Source organism: Trachurus trachurus (assembly GCF_905171665.1).
Source record: "Trachurus trachurus genome assembly, chromosome: 1".
NCBI classification, from domain to species: domain Eukaryota; kingdom Metazoa; phylum Chordata; class Actinopteri; order Carangiformes; family Carangidae; genus Trachurus; species Trachurus trachurus.
Genome location: NC_139891.1, coordinates 40,525,514 through 40,538,654, shown reverse-complemented (window position 1 = coordinate 40,538,654; position 13,141 = coordinate 40,525,514). Strand labels below are relative to the sequence as shown.

Sequence of the window (13,141 nt, the reverse complement as noted above, 5' to 3'; positions counted from 1 at the left end):
GTTGTTTTTTTTAGATGTGACACAGTGGTGGTCCTGTCACTAAGCCTCCAGTTGATCATGTGCCCTGGCTACTTGGCCAAGGGGATGTCCCTTTGGCTGACTGGCAAGCGCGCATGACTCTTACCCGGGAGGTGTGGGTTCAATCCCCGCCCGGGCCCTCTTCACCTTGCCACATAGCGTTTCACCGTCTTTGCTCTCATCTCTGCCAGTCAGCCCCTCCACCTGCCGTCTCTCTGGCGTACGGTCGCACCGCACGTACACACACACACACACACACACACACACGGGCGCATGGACACGTGCTTGGCCGCTAATGTAAACAATGTAAATAACCTGTGTCTCGGAGGAGAGGAGAGAGAGGAGGAGGAGGGGGAGGGGGAGGGGGAGGGGGGGTAAGTGGAAAGAGGAGAGGAGGAGGAGAAATAGCAATAGAGTGTGTTCATACTGTCAGGATAGTGATCAGATATTGATCAGTAGGTGTGTTTCCATCAGCTGTTTAGATGCATCGAGATGTATTGCATCGGAAAATGATGATGGAAACGCCGTGATTCGAATTTAAATCCCCTGATTCGCACAAACTGAAATACGCTGCTACGGCCGGGTGTTGGTTGATTCGAATGGGATGGAAACAGCTGTATGCGAATCAAGTGACGTAGCCACTTTCACCCCGTCTGCTCCCGTGTTGTAGTTCACTCACAAGACAACATCAGGGTTTCTGCATCGCCACGGCAAAATAAAAGCCCCCACACACCTTCATAATGATGTTACTGCTCAGTTCTTCATAGTTCCTCCTCAGTAAAAACCAAACTTATCAACCAGCGAATCCAGCGTTTATCATTAATAAAGTCTCTCTCTCTCCCACACACACACACACGGACAAGTCGCGTTATGAAGGTAATAAACATATGCGCTAAATCGCGCTAATGTGTTCAAATCAGACCGTCAGTCCGTCCGGGCGGAGGGGGGTGGGGGGGTGAGTGCAAAGTCCGTAGATGGAAACACACACGATTCGAATTTCTTTTAATGCGCATTTCCCAGTAATTCGAATCACTTTGGATGGAAACATGGCTAGTGAGCTGCTGTGTTGAGTGAAGTTGGTAACAAGACGACAGTGGCATAACGTAGTGAATACGTGAGGGATAATTAACAGATTAAAGACATGACGTGGAGGTGAAGAACCAGCCGTCGCAAAGCAAAACTTTGGAATCTAATTGTCGCATCTGTCGCATATTCGTGTCGCTGCCGGTGTGAATGTTTTCGTGTCGTTTATTCGTTATGTCCGCGGTGTGAACGGGCCTTTAGACTGCTGGGGACACATCTGGTTACACAGTCAGGCAGTCTTGATGGCAGATTGATGAGGCGGCTTCTGTCATCTGGCTCCATGGACAAGTAGAGTTGCGTATCATCAGCATAACAGTGAAAATTGATTGAGTGCTTCCGGATGATGCCACCTAATGGGAGCATGTAAAGAATGAAGAGGATTGGCCCTAAGACTGAACCCTGTGGTACACCATGCGTAACTCTGCTATACTCTGAATGGTCGTTATTAACATTAACAAACTGAAACCTGTCAGATAAGTATGACTTAAACCATTTTAGGGCAGGTCCTTTAACTATTAAACAGTCTTCTTGGCAATAAGCTTGACACAAAAAGAATCTTCTGAGGCCGTAACTCCGTTCAAAAAATAACTTTATTTAAAAGGCAAAAACAAAGTTACAAGATTCACTCAAGGTATCGTCAAAAAACTGTCTTGCTCCTTAGGCTGCTTAACCTGGTCTGAGAGCTAAGTTACTGTGATGTCATCAGCAGCGTAATTAAAGGAGCACTTCAACATTTTTAAAGGAAAACTACTAACTATTGTTAACAATATTAACATGGCTCTTAGAATAATCTTATACACATATAAATCTGTCTGGATGAATAAACATTTATCAACAGTTACAGCGTCTCTGATAAAGATGTGTTCATATTCACAAGAGTCATAGTGATCAACAGTTACATTAATAAACACCTGTATCTGCTTCTAACTCCCCAAACCAGACTCAGTTAATTTACAGATTCATTTCAGTTATAAACTATTTTACCTGTTAACACTGATCTAATCTAATGGACTAAAGTAACAAGTGATTAAACAGCAGTTATCACACAGTTAACTTTCCTGTGTGATGATGATCTGATGAAGATTAACTCAGTAGAAAACACAAAGATTTACATTGTTCAGTATTGACACTAAATATTAACATTTTTTTCCCTGAATAAAAACTTTATCAATCTCCGCAAAGAACTAGTTTTTTTTATCTGAACAGTTTGATTGACAGGACCGATGATCAGAGGGACAGAGTTTTTACCTCCATCATTAGGACTAGGACTGAAGAGTGGGTGTAGTTTGTCAGTGAAGCAGCAGCCAGTGAAGGAGTAGATGAGAGCTGCAGCATCTACGTCATAAAAGGAGACCAGACCCTCCTCATAATCCACAAACACCCCCACCTTCTCAGGACCAGACCTCAGACTGAGAGGGACTGGGGGGCCAGCAGCAGCTTTGTACTCATTTCCATTTCTCAACACTATTGTCCAGTAACCATTTTGAGGACTCAGTGTGATTGTTCCCTTCCTGTTGATCGACTCTCTGGCCACTCCCACATCCCAGTCAGTTTTTCCTTTAACCTGAACCTCAAAGTAAAGTCTGCCTGAAGAGAAACTCTGTTTTCCTAAAACATTAGGACATTCATCAAATCTCTCTGGGTTGTCTGGGAGTTTCTTCCACACATCACCACAGTGAACTTGTTTTCCATCATCAGACAGGATGAGATAAGGATTTGCTGTATCAGGATCCAGAGTCACATCCACTGCAAACTGCTGGACCATCTTCATCTCAGCCTCCATCACCTCCTCCATCTGTCCATGGAGCGTCTCCTCCAGCTGAGACACAGCTCTCACCACAGTCCCCTCATATGATGGTGGACGGACTCTGACCTGTGTCCAGTCCTTGGTGGGTGCAGCAGCTTTCAGGGATGGGAAGCTTTGGAGGAGGTGGAGGTGGTCTTCAGAGAGTGAGAGCTGCTCCACCTCAGTGCTTCTCTTCTCCAGCTCAGAGATTTCCTGTTCCAGCTCTGTGATGAAGTCTTCAGCCTGTTTCTCTGAGCTTTTCTGTTTCTCTTCTATCTCCTTGATGAGCTGCTTCAGGCGTCTGTCAACAGACTCCTTCAGAGCAGTGAAGATCCCAACACCTTCTGCTTTCTCTCTATCTGCAGCAGCTTTACTGAACTTCACGGACTGTTTCATCTCCTCAATCTTCAGTCGTCTCTTCTGGATCATCTGCTGAGTTTCAGCCTCTGTCTTCTGCAGCTCTCCTGGTTTGTAAACTTGTTGCTCTGAGCTGCTGCTGCTGGTTTTCTGTTGAGCTTCACATCTGAACTGAGCAACAACCTCCGAGATGAACCTGTTGATCTTCATCTGAGGTCTTGTGTAGAAAACCTCTTTACACATTGGACACTTATATGGTACATTGACGTCCCAGTGCTGAGTGATGCAGCTCTGACAGAAGTTGTGTCCACATGGTGTAGTGACTGGATCAGTGAAGACATCCAGACAGATGGAGCACAGGAACTGATCTTCAGACCTCAGGTTGCTGGCAGCAGACATGTCTACACACTGAGGGAGACAAAACACACATTCATTAAATGTCCGTGAAGGTTCTCAGTCATCCTGGTCATCGTAGTGAGTAAGTGCTGAAGTTGAAGGTTACTTGATTGTTTTGGTGGAACCACTGGTGATCCAGTGGCTTCATGTGTCTTAAAAGAATAGTTGACCCAAAATTGAAATGTCCCTCATGATCTCCTCCCCCTCATGTGGACTAAGGGCTGGGAGAAGTTTCAGAGTCCTCTGTGGCTTCTCTGAGTTACAGGGGGTCTCGGCGTAGCAGTGCATGTCCATATGACGGTTGCAAATGGATACCAACTGTCTTCGTAACAAAAAGACACACCAAAAAACAGGTATAGGAGGTATTTGGATGTTTTTTGGTGTGTCTTTTTGGACGAAGAAAAGTGAGCTCCGTTCTCAACCGTCATATGGACATGCACTGCTACGCCGAGACCCCCTGTAACTCAGAGAAGCCACGGAGGACTCTGAAACTTCTCACAGCCCTTAGTCCACATGAGGGGGAGGAGATAATGAGGGACATTTCAATCTTGGGTGAACTATCGCTTTAAGCCATTTCCAAAACCACCACAATGTGTGTATGATTGTTTTGTTGATGTTGTCCAAATGTGTACTTGATGTGTATGTACTGTGCTGCTTTCTTGGCCAGGACCCCTCAATGGGATTATTCCTGGTTAAATAAAGGTTAAATAAAATTAAAAAAAACAATTACTCCAAGGCTGTTTAATTAAAGGAACTTGGGGCAGGATCAAGAAACAAGTCCAGTTGTCTTCAACTTCAGCACCTAATGATTCATTTAAATTAATGTTCTGTGTCTTTGAGACTGTGTTTCTCTATCTGGGGGGCGGGGCCGTCCTGTTGACCTGTTTATGTCCCTAAAGTTCAACATGGATCCTTCTTCATCCGTTCTTCTGGTCTCATTGTTAATGACTGATAGAAATATTGTCTGAAGGGCTGTGAAGCTTTTCCACCTGTAGGGGGCGTGGTATTGTATTGTATTGTATTGTATTGTATTAGCACATAAGAGATATATAAAACAGCATATTAAAAAGTGGAACAACAACAACAAAAAACATACAAACTATACAGTAGATAGGGGACTTGGTGGAGGAAGTTTGAGAAGCTCTGGTTTAAAGTAAAACTGTTTCATCAATGAGGAAGTGAAATTCAGCCTAGTTTCCTGTCTATGGTTATTATGGTATGTAGCTATGTTAAAAGATGCTGAGTTTATTGATTTATTAGATTATTTAACTCATTGAGTGCCGCGCTCCTTTCCAAAGTTTTAGTCAAGTGTACCGGCAATTTAGACCATTTTTGACTTTTTATTTAGAGCCACAGTGTATTCTATATTATTGCCACCAACACATACTGTAGCTCAATTGAAAGGTTTACCTTAATGCTTCAAATGACCACAAACCGTTTGTTTCTACGTGCCTCCGTTCCTGAGAAAACTCAAGCTAAACATGGCTGGGTTTCACCAAAATCCCTCCTTTTTTTCTAGAAAAGGAGATAGAGCGTCTTTTATGAAAGGTGCGCTGTTTGTGTCTGTCGCTCTTCTGACACTCGCATTTCTGGATCAAAGGGCTCGTATAAGATAAATATATACAACAATGGTTGTTCTATTCACAAAACCACCAGCGGGGGCGGGGGGGGCGCCACTAAACAACAATAACACAGACGCACCGTGCCGTGTCACAGCTTCTCCCCGCGGAGCGTGAGGGTCAGTCGGCCACCGCGGCTCGCGAATACCGGTCCCGCCGGTGGTCGCGGTCCTTCTGTGGTACGGGTCGGTGATGCCGGTCTGCTTTGGCCCAGAGACCATCAGATTTTACCGCGGGAGGACTTTGGGGAGGACACGGTGTTGCTAGAGGTGAAGACCGGGCGGGACTGTCGGCTTAGAGCTTCCTGGTTCAGCTCCGAGCTGCTGCAGCAGCGCGGGTGAGAGCAGAGCAGCTGCGGAGCAGCTGCGCTGCATCTGCATGCAGAACTCCGTTTGCAGAAGCCGAGTTATGATAAAAACTTCCAGATCATGAGCTGTCATGTGACTTTGATCGTCATCTATTTCAGTTCTCCTCGTCGTAGAGTCCCCAAATTTACATATAATGTGTATTAAAGTGTCTATTTTCATAATATAAAAAAAAAGCAAAAAACGAAAAATGTCGTTTTCGGCACTCAACGCATGGGAACGAAAAACGAGAAATTACGTGGTTGGCACTCAATGAGTTAACATCCACAAACTCAAAACATGTTTTCATGACGTCACTGACAGAGAAAACCTCTGACAGAGCTGAGCTGAGTCACAAGGACACTGTGTTTCCTCTGGCTGCTTCACAATAAAAGTGTGAGGCTTTTATTGTGAAAGAGCTGCAGGAAGTGTGAAGTAAGGCAGCAGCAGGAAGTGTGAAGTAAGGCGGCAGCAGCAGGAAGTGTGAAGTAAGGCAGCAGCAGGAAGTGTGAAGTAAGGCAGCAGCAGGAAGTGTGAGGTAAGGCAGCAGCAGGAAGTGTGAAGTAAGGCAGCAGTAGGAAGTGTGAAGTAAGGCAGCAGTAGGAAGTGTGAAGTAAGGCAGCAGTAGGAAGTGTGAAGTAAGGCAGCAGTAGGAAGTGTGAAGTAAGGCAGCAGCAGGAAGTGTGAAGTAAGGCAGCAGTAGGAAGTGTGAAGTAAGGCAGCAGTAGGAAGTGTGAAGTAAGGCAGCAGTAGGAAGTGTGAGGTAAGGCAGCAGCAGGAAGTGTGAAGTAAGGCAGCAGTAGGAAGTGTGAAGTAAGGCAGCAGCAGGAAGTGATACCTTGACAGCATGAAGCAGGAAATGAGGTGAAGTAGAGAGTGAAGCTCAGAGACTGAGTGAGGAGTTGTAAAAGTCCTGAGCAGAGACACAGAGACAGTTTAAAGTGGACTATAGTGTCTCTGTGGACAAACAGCCTCAGGTCTGTTGTGAGCCAGTTCACTAGAGTCAGTGTGACATGAAGAGAGTGAGTAGAGATGAAGCTCAGTGTTAAAGCTGCTGCTCACACAGTGAATATGATGAGCTGTACTCACCAGTGTTTGGTAGAGACTCTGCTGTGTTGCTGACAAACTCCTGATGGACTCACTTTGACTTTCTGTCTGGTCTCTGCTGCAGCTCCGTCGTCCTCCTCTCACACTTTACTTTCACTTCTGGACACTGACGCTCAACGTTCCTCTGGTTCCTGTTTCCTGTTTCCTGCTCCTCCCACTGCAGCTAGGTGTGTCTGTGCTGTTATTGTGTTACAACAGGTTTTATTTGGTGAGGTATATAAGGTTTATAAGGTTGAGGTTCACCTGACAGGGGGAATTAATATTTATCTAGTTACACTTTAAACAGTCACATTAAAAATAGTTATGTACATGATATACTGTAGATCACAGTAGATGAAAGTGTTAAATATGTGTTCAGTAAATACGGACTACAGTGTTCACACCAGAGAAATCACACAACACTGAGATAATGAATAATACAAGAGAACAATATAACATAGAATAAACATGAGCTGGGTTAGAAAAAAATGGTGTTACGCAGAGCATAGGAACCAAATAGTGGTAGTCCAGAACCGGACCTTTTATGTGGTAACACCAACCCGCGAAAATAGCAGTCCGTCATCCCTGTGTTATGTTGTCACAGAGAGTCAATAAAGTAGACCTAAAGATGATCACCGAGTGACGGATAATCTTTTCCATAACACTACACTGTCCTTAGACCCTCACATCCACTGAGGGAAAACTCCATGGAAAACCCTTTTAACAGGGAAAACCAGGAGAAAGCTCAGGGTGAGCAACAGAGGAGGGATCATCACCCAGGACGGAGATGTTGTTACAGACAAGAAAACAGTTAATAACAGAGAATGTGAGAAACACGGAAATGTTAACAACAGCTGAAAGAGGAAGCTGCTGGTAGGTAAGGGAGGCAGGGAGAGCAGACCAGCTTAATGGAGGACTGGATGGCAGACTGGTTCATAGAGGACAGACCAGCTTAATGGAGGACTGGATGGCAGACTGGTTCATAGGAAGAGAGGACAGACCAGCTTAATGGAGGACTGGATGGCAGACTGGTTCATAGGAAGAGAGGACAGACCAGCTTAATGGGAGGACTGGATGGCAGACTGGTTCATAGAGGACAGACCAGCTTAATGGGAGGACTGGATGGCAGACTGGTTAATAGGAAGAGAGAGGAGAGTGTGTGGGCGCTGCTCATGTGGCGACCGGCAGCAGGTTCCTTTGTGTCCGTGTTCGTATTGTTTTTATCGTCCTGTGTCGTCTTTTTATAGTGGGCCAGAGTTTGAAAGTTGTTGATTTTTTAAATGCTCTTGTAGCCATTACGAGTCGGCTTAGAGATGGAGATTTTACATCTGTTACTTTGTGTGATTCTCGCGGAACTGGTCTGGAGTCATCCTCACTCCCAAACAATTCAGTACACGCGCGAGTTCCTTTTAAATCTTCAATGGAATCGGCTGACTGTGGATTCTACACTTTCCTTACGGGTCTCTGATAATAACAGGGAGATAATCAGCGACCCTGTGATAACAAGAAATGACTTTGAGAAAGTCGCCTACATTAGAAAAAGAGGGAGGAAAGGTGGCGTGCGGCAGCGGCTAAGGAAGCAACTACAAAACAACCGTATCCCCCTGCCTTCCATCATCCTGGCCAACGTCCAGTCTCTAAGGAATAAAACGGACGAATTACATGGGAACATCAGTCATCTGCGGGAATACAGGGACGTCTGCGTTATGGCATTCACGGAAACATGGCTTACAGCCGCGGACTCCGACGCTTCCCTGGACATGACCGGCTTCGGCCCCCCCATACGCATGGATCGGGACCGGGAGGTAACCCAGAAAACGCAGGGAGGGGGTGTGTGCCTGTATATCAATCGCAGATGGTGCAACAACTTTACTGTGCGGCAGCAGTTATGCCTACCTGACATAGAACTTTTGTCGGTGTCTGTGAGGCCGTTTTACCTGCCGAGGGAATTCCCTCAGGTGTTTGTCACCGTTGTTTACATTCATCCTAAAGCCAACGCGGAAGCTGCGGCAAACACCATCTCCAGAGTGGTACAGTCACTTCAATCTATCTCCCCGGATGCCCCTAATATTATACTGGGAGATTTTAATCACTGTAATTTAAGGAAATCTCTGAACAGTTTCCATCAGTATGTCACTTGTCATACGCGCTATAACAAAACGTTGGACCTTTGTTATGGCTCCATAAAGGGAGCCTATAAGTCTGTGGCGGGCCCTGCCCTTGGATCTTCAGATCATAACACTGTGCATCTTTTACCTGTCTACAAGACTGTGCTGAAGAGGGAGAAGGTGCGCAAAAGGCAGGTCAAGGTCTGGAACGAGGACTCCTCTCTTGCTCTGCAAGGGTGCTTTGACTGCACAGACTGGTCAGTGTTCACTGAGTCCTCGGACAACATTCATGAGTTAACAGACATTGTGTGTAGTTATATTTCCTTTTGTGAAGACATGGTTATTCCCCAAAAGACTGTAAGGGTTTTTCCTAACAATAAACCGTGGGCTTCACCCGCACTTAAGGGTCTGATAAATAAAAGGAAAAAAGCCTTCAATGAGGGAAATGATTCCGTAGTGAAAGAAACCAAAAAGGAGATCAGATCAGAAATAAAAAAATCAAAACTTAGGTATAGAGACAAAATTGAAGCCGAGTTGGGCAGCAATAATTTGAGGCAAGCGTGGCATGGCATGCAAACCATGACAGGGTTAAGCCACAAAGGCAACAGTAATATTGATCTGCCTGGTTACAATTCAGACAAACAGTTAGCTGATGAGCTTAATAAATTCTATTTAAGGTTTGATCATATGGATTTCAGTGAATCACATAATGTATTAAAGAGCAACACTAGAGCCCCTCCTGCCTTTGTTATTGATATCAAAAGTGTGGAAAAATACTTTAGACAAACTAAGCCAAGCAAGAGTCCTGGGCCAGACAATATAGGTGGCAAGGTTCTGGCAACCTGTGCTGAACAGCTTAGTAGCATTTTTCATTTTATTTTTAGTTTATCTCTTCAGCAACAGAAGGTGCCTAATTTATGGAAACATGCCACCATTGTTCCTGTAGCAAAGACAAAAAACCCTGCAACATTAAATGACTTTAGGCCTGTAGCATTGACCTCTTTAATTATGAAAACATTAGAAAAAATTATTAAACAAGAGGTTCAAACACAGGTGGAGTCACTCCTTGATCCCATGCAGTTCGCCTATAGGTGTGGCAGAGGTGTAGAGGATGCTACCACCACACTGCTACACCTTCTGTACCGCCACCTTGAAGGGACAAAAGCTCATGCTAGATTGTTGTTTTTAGACTTCTCCTCAGCTTTTAATACTATCCAGCCACATCTTTTAGTTGACAAGCTAATTCACTTTTTTAATTTGGATCTTAATCTTGTGGGCTGGATACTGGACTTTTTGACTGTCAGGTCTCAGTGTGTGAGGGTAAACGGTTCCTTCTCCAACCAGCTGCAGTCCTCTACTGGGTCTCCTCAGGGCTGCTGTCTCTCTCCTTTACTCTATATCTTGTACACTGATGACTGCCGTAGCAATCATCCCAACAGACATATCATTAAATTTGCGGATGACTCGGTGGTCGTCAGTCTCTTAAAAGGGGATGAGTTTCAACATGGTCCTGTGGTTGACGACTTTGTTCGCTGGTGTGATGAGTCTTTTCTACAGCTGAATGTGACAAAGACTAAAGATATGTTAATTAGCTTCAGAAAGACCACTCCTTGTCCTGTACTCACCAGCATACATAGTACAGCGATTGAAATTGTGGAAAGTTATAAATATCTTGGAGTGGTTCTTGATAAGAAACTGTGTTTTGACCAACATGTCGCTGCCACAACAAAAAAAGTTCAACAACGTCTTTATTTTCTGAGGAAGATGAGTTCTTTTAATGTGTCCACTGAGATGATGACTCTATTTTATAGAAGTTTTATCGAATCTGTTTTAACATTTTGCACTATTGCCTGGTTTGGAAACTTGACTGTAGCCAACAAAAACAGGCTGGGTAGCCTCATCAATGTGGCCAGTAAGATTTCTGGGAGGAGGCAAGCCCATCTTATAGACCTTTATAAAAGGCAGGTGTTCAAGAAGGCCACTTCCATTCAGGAGTGTGTAGATCACCCCCTTCAGACAGAGTTTGAACTGTTACCTTCAGGTCGGAGGTTAAGGGTGCCTTCTATCAGGACAAATAGATATAGGTCTTCTTTTGTTCCTTCTGCCATTATGATGCTGAACAGTGTTAAATAGCGAGATAATTGACAGCTGTCTTGACCACACAGTCTGTTTTATCCTACCTTGTTTTGAATGCACTTGAATGCACTTTGTCTCTGTATGCACTTGGAAATTAACTACTCTGCCCAATATGTGTTCTTATGTGTTGCTCTATGTGCTGTTTCTTTCCTAACAGAGGTTGATTGCTCTGTGTGTGTGTTTTATGTGTATTTATTGGTACTGTATGTTTTTATGTATTTGGACATCTTGGCTGCAAATCAATTTCCCAACTGGGACAATAAAGAGAACTTTGAACTTTGAGGAGAGGAGAGGAGAGGAGAGGAGAGGAGAGGAGAGGAGAGGAGAGGAGAGGAGAGGAGAGGAGAGGAGAGGAAGAGAAAGGAGAGGGCTCTGTGTAACCAGATGTGTCCCCAGCAGTCTAAGCCTATAGCAGCGTAGCTATAAAAAGGTTCAGAGCTACCTGAACCAGCCCTAACTAAAAGCCCTGTCATAAAGGATCCCGCGATTCAGATGCTTTTTTACAGCTGATCTTTATCATAAACGGTTCGGAAGTTATAATATGTTGTTGATGTTTTGTAAAACATGTGCAAGTGCCGATTATACGTTCGGTTTAGCGCCGATGCTACGTTCTGTTTGGCATTGATGCTACGTTTGGATTAGCATCGATGCTATGCTAGGTTTAGAGTCTGTTCCTGTACCACGTGATTACACGCACAGAGGCACCGTTCAAGGACCCTCGGAAAGCAGAGAACCACACGATTCAGATACAGTTTACTGTAACCCGGTAACTGAAGGCTCTACCTCCCAGTCTGTTTTTAGAGATACTGGGAGTCACTAACAGACTACAGGCAGGGGATTTAAGGTGGACTGGAGACGTGGGTGACAGGAGTTAGGCGATTTAAGGCGGACTGGAGGCGTGGGTGACAGTAGTTAGGCGATTTAAGGCGGACTGGATGAGTGGGTGACAGTAGTTATGCGATTTAAGGCGGACTGGAGGCGTGGGTGACAGTAGTTAGGCGATTTAAGGCGGACTGGAGTTAGACCCCCCCCTCGAGAGATGAAGTCTGCTAACCGCTAGCTTCTCCAGTTGTAGCAACTTTAGCAATGACTGCACCATAACAAACAGTGCAGTATATGGATCCACTATCCACCGATCAAAAAGCCACTTACAGCCACAAATAATGCTCAGAACAGCACCAAACGTCATCAACAGTACAAACAGGGTCCCATCCCATAATACTAGGCATCAAACATCTGTTAGCTTAGCCTGGTTTCTACTGGAAAGAGACGAAAACAACTCACCCACTCTGCTCCAGTTATACGCTATGCAGCAACTTTCCGTGTCCAGCATAGAGTCCAGGCACTGACAACACACGTCCGAGGCCGACTGGCAGCACAAACATCTGGTTTCAGCACAAACATCTGGTTTCAGCACAAACATCTGGTTCCAGCACAAACATCTGGTTTCAGCACAAACATCTGGTTTCAGCATAAACATGTGGTTTCAGCACAAACATCTGGTTTCAGCACAAACGTCTGGCTTCAGCACAAACATCTGGTTTCAGCATAAACATCTGGTTTCAACACAAACATCTGGTTTCAGCATAAACATCTGGTTTCAGCACAAACATCTGTTTTCAGCGGCCACCGACAGGCAGTGACCACCACACTGACCACTTGATTCCTCCAGGTCCAGCATTTAGACTCCACCAGCTCTCTCCCTCTTTCACTTTACTCCTCCATTTCCTTCAGCTCGTCTTCAGTAAACTCGGTCTCAAACTGATAGTAGCGCCCATCGAAATGAAACCAGTCGTTGTTGTTCTCAAACTCCATAAACTCAGCCGTGTCCGTGATGTCTCCTTCACTAAATTACAGACAGTCTCTTCCTGCAACGAACGGTGTCGGTCGCGCGTGTGACGTTGCGTCTAATCTCGCGCTTGTTTACGTGATTCTCTCCGTTCATTTCCCTGTGAACACTCGATAATAACTTTTATAAACTGATGAAGATACATAGGAACTTTGGCTGCATTATATGGAGTAATACACACACATTCATCCTTGAGCTGCAGGACTCTACTTCACTCGGTAACCACCTCCACGCCAGCTGACTACCTGTAACCATGGCTACAACAGCTGACTACCTGTAACCATGGCTACAACAGCTGACTACCTGTAACCATGGCTACAACAGCTCACTACCTGTAACCATGGCTACAACAAGCAGAC

The 13,141-nt window shown here is 44.9% G+C and overlaps 1 protein-coding gene across 1 annotated transcript; it reads right to left on the bottom strand.

The window, feature by feature from the left end:
• Nucleotides 1–1,868: 1,868 nt before the first annotated feature.
• On the bottom strand, nt 1,869–3,643 carry LOC310991190 (E3 ubiquitin-protein ligase TRIM21-like; the record flags this gene model as incomplete). Its single annotated transcript, XM_083978816.1, has 2 exons — nt 1,869–2,024; nt 2,265–3,643. 2 exons carry the CDS (start codon nt 3,641–3,643, stop codon nt 1,997–1,999), a joined length of 1,407 nt encoding a protein of 468 aa, XP_083834942.1. The 3' UTR covers nt 1,869–1,996.
• Between the last annotated feature and the right edge of the window lie 9,498 nt (nt 3,644–13,141).